Genomic DNA, 11303 nt, shown 5'->3' on the forward strand with positions numbered 1-11303 from the left:
CTTGCTTATGCTGTGTCTATCTCTCTCTCTCTCTCAAAAATAAATAAACATTTAAAAGTTTTTATAAAAAGTGCTCTGGAGGAACTTAAGGCAGCTGTTCAAGGACCACATGGCATCTTGGAACATGTTAATCCACCCAGACTCCGGCTCCACGAGCATTTGTTGGGCACCTACCATATGCCAGTCCTTGTGCTGATACCTTCATAGAAAGTCACTCACTGTGACCCAAAGTAGCACAGCGGAGAGGAACAGACCTAGCCTTCAGTGAATCCTGAAAGAAGGAGGCAGCAGAGAGGTCGTCGTTAACAGTGAAAAGAGCCAGAAGTGTCCCGAGACATAATGCTCTGAGCGGAGAGGTAAGGAAAGGCAGGCATGGATGGGTGGCGATAAGATGTTTGGGGTGATCGCAGGAAGGGAAAGGCAGGCTCAGAAATGGACAATTAAAAAGAGGAGGAGAAAACTAAATGCAGAACTTATGCCTGAGGCCTCTGTGGCATTTAGGTACACAAAGGGTCATCTGACGTTTAGGAAGAAACAAGGCCTACATCTTGTAGAGTGCCTGAAAGATGACCTATTTCAGAGATGGAAGCAACAAGCAGACTGCATTGGCAGCTTCTCGGGTTCTAGAAAAGTAACATACCAAATTCCTCCTCCCTGCCTCTACCACCTGCCTCTCTCTCTCTCTCTCTCTCTCTGTGCATCCTTATAAAAGTGAATTACCCACTACCATCTACCTCTGTCTTTCACTTGAGAATAAACAGCAATTCTAGGCCACTGAATGGAAGCGGGACTCTCTGCTGTAACAGAGTGATTACTTCAAAAACAGAGAGAGACACAGAGAGAAAATAGCCTTTCCTGGCCCCAGAGGCTGACGACAATGTAGCTAGTTAGACCCAACAGTCCCAGTGGCTCAGTCACAGCAAGAGAGGCGTCCGGTACCACTGCGCGAGCTCGAAGCCCTGATGACAAAGGGCTAGCAGAGCACAACACTTGGTCCTGCCAACGCCAGAGCCTGGGAGAAATTAGCCTGCACCTGGCAGATTAGGACCAAAAAATCAGGTTGCCATTAGTCAGGAGGTGAACACAGAAGGGTAATTTCTCTGTCCCTAGCACCCCGCAGGCTGGGAGATGCATAATGATACCCAGTAAGCAGGTGTTGGATATATGGATGGATGGGCGAATGACCCCTGCAGAGAATGATGACAACTTCTGAAGCTTTTGTTTAAAAATCATAAGGCAGCTTCTCGATCTTACAGGGCAACATGAGCATATTTGCAACTCTAGATGCTTTGGGGAACCTGGTGATTTAAGTAGAAATGCTCCCAGGGGCGCCTGGGTGGCTGAGTTGGTTAATCATCTAACTTTGGCTCAGGTCACGATCTTGTGGTTCGTGGGTTCAGGCCCCACATCCCGCTCTGTGCTGACAGCTCAGAGACTGAGCCTGCTTCGGATTCTGTGTCTCCCTCTCTGCCCCTCCCTTGCTGGTGCTCTGTCTCTCTCTCTCAAAAATAAATAAACATTAAAAAACTTCTTAATAAAAAAAAAGAAAGAAAGGACAACACTCCCAGCCCACCTCTCTGTTAGACTACCTGGAGCCTTATGTGACAAAGGATTGCGAGGTCCCATCCAGGTGCAGCAAGGAACAATGTCCTGCCAGGTTAGTGACGTCTGCCACAGGCATGGCAGGGCAGGTGTCCTTGCTGCCTGGTGTCCACAGTCAGAGTTCACAAAACACTTCCTGGGACAGACCCAGAGGACCCCAGCTGCTCTGAAACACCATCTCCTATCTGTCCCACCTCCCAGTACTAAGAGCGTTCTACGCGCCAGAACGGGGTGGGCTGTAGGGAATGAGTCATGAAGCCGAGGCACCCCGCACCTGCCTGGACACGCTGTGTGAGGGCTAGCATCAGGACTCTCAGAGCAGATTGAGAAGGTACAGCCTGGGAATGGCAACCGGTCAGCCAGGAGGGAATGCACTGAAGGCCGCGATCTCTCAAATACCTCCACGCAGAACACCCTAAGGTGAGCTAGAATGTTTGTAAACGAGGTGGACGCTTTCCCAAAGGGTTCCCCTCCACGAACTTCACCCCAAGGTGAGAGGGAGGGCCTATTCACTTGTTGGCTAATCTGGCCAGCAACTCACCTCACACTCCTTGGCCAATCCCTTTGATGGCAAGAACCAGTCCAGAAAGGTTAACTGAGGGTGAGGACCTAGAGTCTGCTGACCCACATGTTGGGGTGTGTGTGTTTTGTTCCCCTCAGCTGAATTTCATAACCGTACACTCCATCTACTCCGCTGGTATAATTAGAGCTCTGATTATATAGTCAGACGGCTAAACAAGTTGTTTGCGCGTTCTTGATCTCAGTAATCGGATGGATTCAGTCACTCTTACCAGCTGTCCCTTGCCATGGAGGAGATGTTTCATAAGGAGCCTTGGGGGAAAAGACAGATGTAAAAGACCTATTAGAATCAGAAGCATCTTATCCCTGGCTATTTTAGATGGCTTCCAGCCAATCTCTACGTAGCTCCGTATCTTTTCTGAGAGTTGCAGTCTGGATTCAAATAATGTTAAGTTTCAAGAATCACATGATTTCAGAGTCTGGAAGGTATCTAGCATCTGGCCAACTATCTTGAGATTTATATGATTTTAAAGTAATTGATAAAGGGGAATTGCTCTGTTTCATGAAGAAAGACACAAACACACACACACACAAATAGCACCTTACGACATACACTTGAAAGGCCGCAATTGTCCTCAGAACATAAGAAAGATAGGCCATCAAAGGTACTATAGACCACTCAGAACAAGGGTATGTATATGCCTTTGTAAAGAGGTTTCAGCAGTAACTGAAGGAAATGTTTTCTTTTAAGTTGGTATAAAGACAACTGTATCAGCCCCACTAAAAGAAGAAACTACTAAAGAATGCTTGATTTTATCTATATCTATATCTATATCTATATCTATATCTATATATGTACACACACACACACACACAACTTTACATTGAGCCTAAAGGAAGGCGATTGAAAGCTGGTTTGCTCATCCATTTTATCAAGCAAGGGGACAATCAGAGAACAGAGAGTCTAATTTCCTGACAAGGTGCTTTGCATTTTCACTCCTGGGAGTGAGCAACTGGACCCTGACAAACGACTTTTTAAAGAAAAACAAATGTAAAAGAGATCTAGGAAATACTTTAACCTTGAGCTAGCCGGTTTGTAAATAATGTTAGGAAAGTTTCCTGCAGAATCAAGTGTTCCAGAAAATGCCACCATCCATCACATGTTTTCCCCATTCCGGAATACATGTGAAAACAGTATGGTCTTCCGCAGGAGAAAGATTTTGTTGTGATGTGTGTACTCACCGCATCCAGCTGGAAAGTTGGCACTGAGCTCCGCACCACTGCGCTCCACCATCGCGCGTGCCTGCCTTTGAATCTGCCATGGTCCTTCTTCAGCGGCTGTGATCCCTCTTCTCCATTGTTGAAAGGGAAATCCAAGAGGCCCCAGTGCAAGCCAGCCACCTGTTGTGAGAAGCCTATCTGAGAAGTAAAACCGCCCAGGGTTTCAAGGCTTGTGTAAGTGTGTGATTCACTCCACTATGGGTGCATCAAGCACGCCTAAGAGAAATTACAGGTTTCTCCCGTCTGAAGCAAATCCATTAAAATGAGTCACTTGTTTGTGCTTTAATGCCTCATCTTTATCTCGGATGATCACCTGAGGCTGTGTTGCGTCTCCTGCACTGGTCTAACTAGAACACAGGAGACAAAAATGCGAAGTTGTGCCGCTCTTGTAGATGATTCTAGAAGGCTATCACATTTTGCCTGTATTGATGTTGAACTTGGGGGAAAACTGGCTAGGAAGTGGTTTGGTAAACCATAATCTAACCTCTACCTTACGCCAAAGAAATTTTTGTTTTAATTTTTTAATAACTGGGCCAATAGTTGTCATTGGCCCTGGGCCACGGCCACGGGGAATTCAGACACAGAAGGCACAGTCTTCACTTGCAGGAAACTTCACAGGGTCTGACTTCCGACAGGGTAGCCAGTTTGGCTTTTCTTCCTCACCACCAACATCCGTACATCCCAATTCTAGTGCCTTCTATTTACGTACTCTCTCAACCACAAAATCTAACACAAACCTCCATTTGCATAATGTTGACAATAAGGAGAAATAAGGGAAAAGACAGTTTTGTTACATCTCTTACCGTAGTGAAATTTAAGGAGGCCATGTTTGTGAAAATAGGTCATTTCTACTGAGGTTGCTAGTTAAGTACCGAGTCATTTGGGAATCAGAAAAGCCAGTATCAGCAAACCTTCGGTTGTGTAATCAAAGGCCTTTATTGAACACGTTCTATGTGTAAGACACTTTGCTCTGCACTTCGGGCATACAAAAGGGAGTAACATAGCGAGTAAATAAAATAAGTAACGCTGTCCCCCACGGCTTACAGTATGATCTGAGAAAGAAAATATATGTACACTGAAAGACTAAAACTAAACAAACAATAAAACACTATAAATACTAAATATAAAGTGAATGGCACAGATTACAAATATTATAGGAAGTCAGCTGGGGACAATCAGAACTTCTGGTGGGACTTGTCAGGGAAGACATCACAGAGAAGGCAAAAAAAAAAAAATCAGAGGGGCTCCTGGGTGGCTCAGTCGGTTAAGTTTCTGACTTTGGCTCAGTTCATGATCTCACTGGTCATGGGTTTGAGCCCCGCATCGGGCTCTGTGCTGACAGCCAGCTCAGAGCCTAGAGCCTGTTTCCGATTCTGTGTCTCCCTCTCTCTCTAACCCTCCCCTGCTCATGCTGTCTCTCTCTCTCTCTCTCTCAGAAATAAATAAAACATTTAAAAAATTTTTAAAAAAAGAAAGGAAATCAGAGCTCAGAAACTGTGCACCCTGAATAGAACCCCATGGTTTATACCCTTTCTCAGGCAGGGGACTCTATATTACAACTATGGTAACACTGAATGAAAGAACTGTCTAATGGTATGCTCAGCAGATTTTGTGGGCTGATACCCTTGATGTTGAACAGACTGAATCAAATGCTTAATTCTTTTATGTAGAAGTCAGTCAACTAACTTCCATGAGAGAGTCTATCTCCAGACTCATGCAAAAGGCCATACTTGTGTGTTTGCTTGTGTTTGCGTGTGTCTGTGTGTGTACATGAATTCACAGGTACTCTAATAAAATTAAACAGCTAACATTTGAATGGCCAAGTGCTGTTCTAAGTGTTTTATCTACCCTTATTCATTTAATCTTTACAATAGCCCTATGAGGTAGACTCTACTTTTTTCAACTTATGGATGAGAAAATCAAAATCGAAGGAATTTAAATAACTTTCCCAAGGATCTTCATCTATTAAGTGTCTAACAATGAATCTGCCTTAGACACTGTTAGCACCAATTTCTTCTTGAGCCACCTGACCAAGTCCCTTCCTCCGGGAGGTGTGAGCAGGACATTGAAAATGTCTCCACTCAGGGTCTTCCAACGTCAACCCAAACATGTGGTTCACAGACACCTTTCAGGATGGGGCAGACTGGGTTTTGGCCTGAGGAGAGGAGGCACAGTTTCTTCAAGGGAGTTCCAAAAACTTCTGGAGTTTCTTTGTTAGCATCCATGGGCCCTTTCCTGGAGAATAAGAATCCCAAGCTAGGATGTCTTCATTACTGCCATCCCATCTTAGGAATAGGAAGTGAGTACATCGGAGCAGAGGGTGCTTTCATACTAGATGTGACTGCCAAATTCTTAACACTGATGAAATACTGATGAAAGACTAAATTCTCTTTCTCTTGCTAGTGCTCAGCGTTCTCATCTATAAAATGACCCCATTGGACTCCATCTTTTCTAAAGTTTTTCCAGATTTCTAATTCTATAACTATTTAGCTTCATAAGCTTCCGTTCTCACTTCAGTCTATTGGCCCTGGGTAAGTCACGTTTCTTGGTGCTGAGATCTCTGCGTTAAGAACACCAGGACTATGCCTGCCCCACTCCCCTCCCTTGCAGAAACTCTACAGAAATACCAGGAAATGTCAAATTAAAATTCCTTTCTGTATTCACTTGAGAAGAATGTGATTATTGTCACAAAATAAGCAATGCCACTAGAAAAATGACTTATTCTCCAGGTTGGTGTATTTTTCTACCTTTGGATTAACTTCTTTCTTATATTTTTTGCTTTTTTCAAACTTCCTTACTTTGAGAAAGCTTTTTTTACAGTAAAAAGTAGAAAGAGAGAGAGAGATCCCTACTCATTCACAAGGGAGTCTCATTTTCCCATTTGTAATGTAATGTCATTAATACTGGCTTTGTGGTGGGATAATTAGGGGCTACTCACTGCCCCTTTTTCCTTTATCCACTACGTTGGTCTGATGCATCAGTCTGGCTGCTTGCTTCATTAAGAAGCTTTCTTTTTCCCTCTGAAGGGGCTTCTATCTATTGTACTGTTCTCCTCTCAGGTGGCTCCTCATTTGAATGTCAAATTTGTTTACACACAACATTAAGAAAATGAGCAGCTTTCTACTTGAAATAGGATAGTTCCTCTTCCTCATCACTGGTTTCAAAAAAACATATTGTCAGTGAGGGTTAATCTTATACCATCAGAGTTGACAGCGTCCCTCTGCAGCTCCATGTCTTCAGGAGACCTGAGTCCAGAGCTGGGAGCCTGCAGGCTTGGGTTTCCAGCTCTGGCTTGAGCCTTGACTAGCTGTGGCCCATCACTCTAGGCTCTAATCTTAACTCACAATGAGCATCTTTCTGGTTCAAAAGCTCTCTGGTTTTCACTTGGCGCATGGCCAGGTTGCAGCTAAGCCCAAGCCAAGCTAACTGTGTAATCAATTTAAATTTGGACAGGTGGACTATGTTGCCAGTTGGGTTCCTTTTGTACAAAGAACCAGCAATGACCTACTTAGAGTCAACCCAACCGTTGGTGACTATTCATGAGGGCCCCTCCCTTGGCAACCCACAGAATCCAGCCAGGTGACATCCCAGGCCACCTTTGCCAAGATGAACCAGACTCTCTTCCTGAGGATAAACGTGACCCAACAGCATGGAGCTGGAGCCTCCACAAGTCCAAGGTTCTGCCGCAGCCCACTTTGTCTCTCCGTCCCATTGTGGATGCCCGGCGTGGCGTATGTATATGTTGACAGTTGACGGGGGGAAATGTTTAGCAGCACAGAACAGCTTAGACAGAGGGGCCTTCCATCCTCCCCACATTTCACATCTTCCTCCATCAGCACCGCAGCATGGGAGGCTTCCTTCATACTCCCCAGAGGTAAGGAGACAGGAAGAAGCACATTTTCCTGGGGCTCTGCCATTCCTGGATTGTATGACCTTGTCGAGAACAGAACATCACTACGTTAATGAACAGTGGCAAGACCCAAGAGCCTCACAACAACTACATTACAGGCTCACTCTTTTTGGAACAATAAGCCCCTTTGGGTAGACCCTCCTTGGCAAATGGAGAGTCTCTTTCTTTTAAGTCACTCTGGACTCCAGGGAACAGGCTGGTTTTCTACTACCTACAAATGCTTCAGTTATAAGTCTTGTCTTTCTATAAGCAGGACTGCTTCTTCTCCTCTTGGAAGAGACCGTTTTCTTTGTACAAGGCCCTGGGCTGCCACCGAAGGTCTCAGCCACAGAGGTTAACGGGAGCCAAGAAATATTGGGATGGGGATGGGGTCTCTGTCTATGTATCTGAATGCCTCTCTCGGCATCTGTCTTCAGCTCTGTCTCTTTCACTCTGTGCGTGTCTCTGAGTGAGCCTCAGTCTCTGTGTATGTTTCCTTTTCTGTATATTCTGGGTCTCTCTGTAACCCTTGGCCTCTCTCTGCATCTCTCTGACTCACTGCAAATGTGGGTGTCCTGTTGTGGGTGTCTCCACCTCCCTGTCTGATCCTCTCTCTCTAGATCTATAGAGACATGGACACAGAGGATTGGAAGACGTGTCTGCACATGTCCACACGTCTGGGTGCCTCTCTTGCAACCCAGAGTCACCACGCTCCCTCATGTGTCTCTGTACTTCTGGTGCCCCCCCCCACGACTCCCTTCTCTCTGTTTCTACATCTCTGTCTCTCAGACATTACCTCAAAAGCGAATTAACTTCCACATTATCCCTGAAGCCTCTCACAGGTAGTGTTTATGATAATTCCTTGATCTTTTGACACTAGGGAAAGAGGGGGGGCACTGTAGGATGTGTAGAGACACTATTGATATCATGTCCCGGGGACAGGGAATTGGAAAAAGGAGAGAGGCAGCGGTCATGTAGAGCTGCTTAAATACCCCCCTTAAATACACTCAGGCTAACTTAACAACCGTTCTCAGACATGCCTCACTGTTTTACAGCGACAACAAAAATTTCAGGAGTACAAGAATTAGAAGTATGAATGTAGCTCTAACCATACCTAGAAGAGAATAGATTGTATAAGAAGAATCCTTTCAATCATGAAAAATCTTATGTGGGCGCCTGGGTGGCTCAGTCAGTTAAGTGTTCGACTTCAGCTCAGGTCATGCTCTCGAGGTTCATGAGCTCAAGCCCAGCATGGGGCTCTGTGCTGACAGCTCAGAGCCTGGAGCCTGCTTCAGATTCTGTGTCTCCCTCTCTCTCTGCCCCTTCCCCTGCTCTCTCTCTCTCTCTCTCAAAAATAAACTTTAAGAAAAGAAAATTTTAAAAAAGAAAAAGAAAAAAACATTCTTGGTTACAATGTCATGAATTTGGGAACCCCCTTCCTTTGCACTCACCTTCCAAGTTAGGGGTATAGCCGGGTGTGTTAGCTTGGTGCTTTGGTGGGGTGACAAGAGAAATCAGTAGAAAGGTTCTGTTGATGACAGAGCATAGTTGCATTTATCATTATCAGTCTGTTTTCAATGATCACAACTAGTCAAAGCACATAGAGAATCGTGACCTACAGCAATTTATTTTGTCCCTTCAACCCAACCCCCTCCTTCTTTATTTTACCACTCCCGAGAACACAAGGACAGGCTGGTGTGAGAGATCCATCACCGCCCACCTGACCGGGCTCCCTCTCCTGAGGGGTCTCTAGTTTGGGAGGGAGATGGAGAGCTGATAAAACCGACTTGGAACAGCCTAAAGCTAGTGGGCAGAGGGAGGATTGCAAGATGTTAGAGTAAATTTACCAGGTTCCTAGACCAGGGTTCATAGCTCTGGCACCTCATCAGAATCACTGGGAAACTTTAAAACAAGCCAACAAAAGTGACAGGTCCTACTCCCTGCTTTAAATTTTCTTGGGTGTATGTGGTTTTTTAAAAAGTTTTCTAGACGTTTCTAAGGTGCGGCCAGCATTGAAAACCACTGACTCAAACAACCAACAAACTGGTTACAAGTTCTGGGTATAGTCCTGCCTTATATTTTATGTACAGATGCCAGGAGAAGTGGGCCAGATGACCACAGAGCAGATTACCCCGTTGGTGGCCGAGTGGATCAGCCACTGCAGATGCATAAGGAAAGGAGCAGTGACTGATGGGGTGGGACTGGAAGAGCCAAGCCTCTCCTGACAGCAGGGGCAGACCCAGTGAGGTGGTAGGGGAAACTTATGCCAGGCAGGCTGGTCAGAGGCAAATATGCTCAAAGCTAGGTACTTGAGGAAGGCGTGGATGAGAGAGTCCCAGCATCGGCTATGTTAGAACCTCTTGGGGAGCTTTGTAAAACTCTCAGACACGGTGTAGACCAATCCAATTAGAATCTCCAGGTGTGAGATGTAGGCAACATTTTTTTAAGCTTCCTAATGGATTCTGATCTTCGGGTAATGTTGAGAACCAATGCTTTAGGTAATCATTGACGTTTATTCTCAATACAACTTAGCTTTTTAAGATTTCAGGTGGAAAGGATATAGAGGGGTCAAGGATCTCCCAGGTTTGGAGATGAAGGACCAAGTTTAAGTAGGAGTAACACAAAAGAAGATAGGAACATAGAGGGAAGAGAAAGGAGGGAAGATAAAAGGGGACCTAAAGGAAAGAGAATGGAAAGGCAAGGGATGTATGGGGAGGGGAATGCTGCTACTCAGGGCCACAGGGTACCAGCTCCCCAGTGGTGGGGCGCCCCTCCCCATGCACATCTCCTGCAACCCAGACCACACGGGATGGTATAGATCCCATCAGACGCTGGAGTGGAAAACTCCAGATTGCCTCTTCTCTTGTGACTGGGTATGTTCCCCGGGCCAACCCTGATTCCCCTTTTGCTGCCATTTAAACATTTTCTAGTTTTTCCCTCACTCAGAATAGGTGAGGGGGTGAACCTTTGCATAACAATACACGATTTATACACTGTAGGAAGTGATCATTCACGAGAGGGCATGTGGGCTATCGAACTGTAGAGCCTTCTCTATAGCACCACTGAGAAGGCCCCAAACCTTCTCTTACAATTCCAGTAACCATGGCAGTCACCCCTCTTGAAAATCAAGCTATGAGGAAGTTCTTTGTGTAGGGTCAGAATTTGTTTCCCTGGACTTTCACACTGTGGATGTGGTTTATTTGATTGGAGTCATGGAGAATGAGCAGTCAATCATGGGAAGCTGAGATTTTCTCTTCTCTCATTTCCCTTCCTCATCATAGGCTTACTCTCCTGCCGCACGGTTTGAGGTTTGTCCCTCCAGACCCCTTCCCATCCCCCACCTGACCACTCTCCTCTAAATGCATTTTAGTCTGCTTTCTTTGGATGTGGTCCCACTAGTCCAGAAAGAGTCTGAACAGCTCAAAGAGGTGCTCACTTGGCAGTTGAAAAACCCATACCACAGAGTGTTAAGGTGATCAGGGTTTAGGAATAGTCCATTTGCCGGAAAGGCCAATACTGTTGTTATCTTGTCAAATGTCTAAATGCGTTAATAAACATGAAGGCTTTACCTCTGAGATTCTGGAGATCCATTTTGCAGAAGTCACTGGACCCTTTAAAGCTTCTCTTATCTGGAGAGAGGACAAAAGGGGTTAAGAATTTTAAAGATTATGAGAAGTCATCACACGTGCTCGGGCCAGGCAAATACTCTGGTGAGGGAGTGTTACCAGCTGGGGCCTGTCGGTGGGAAATGCAGGGATCAGGAACTTGGAGGAGTGGTTCCGGAAAAGGTGGGGACAGGGGGAGGCCCAAGGAAGATGAGGCCGGCACAGGAAATTCACACTCAGGGGCCTTAGACCTGAACCCAGTGACTAAGAAATACATTTTGCCACGGGTTGGAGCAATCTCTGACTTAGCATTGGGAGTGGTTTTTTGGAGCCCTTGAATGGTGAACATTTCCCATAGCTGTCAGTTATTTAAACCCTCCTTTCTAGAGGCCAAGTCAAAGCTAAAA

General features: G+C 45.5%; 1 protein-coding gene across 1 annotated transcript in view; it reads right to left on the reverse strand.

The window, feature by feature from the left end:
• Window positions 1-211: 211 nt before the first annotated feature.
• The window catches only part of LOC144232109 (adhesion G-protein coupled receptor F2-like), a 30045-nt gene continuing 18953 nt past the window's right edge, over window positions 212-11303 (reverse strand). Inside the window, exons 7-10 of the mRNA XM_077764811.1 lie at window positions 10861-10920; window positions 3364-3540; window positions 2144-2164; window positions 212-271 (exon numbers count right to left, since the gene is read on the reverse strand). Coding sequence (XP_077620937.1) covers window positions 212-271; window positions 2144-2164; window positions 3364-3540; window positions 10861-10920 — 318 coding nt within the window. The remainder of the gene's footprint in view (window positions 272-2143; window positions 2165-3363; window positions 3541-10860; window positions 10921-11303) is intronic.

The sequence above is a fragment of the Crocuta crocuta genome, unplaced genomic scaffold, assembly GCF_008692635.1.
Source record: "Crocuta crocuta isolate KB4526 unplaced genomic scaffold, BGI_CrCroc_1.0 scaffold44, whole genome shotgun sequence".
Classification (NCBI taxonomy): Eukaryota; Metazoa; Chordata; class Mammalia; order Carnivora; family Hyaenidae; genus Crocuta; species Crocuta crocuta.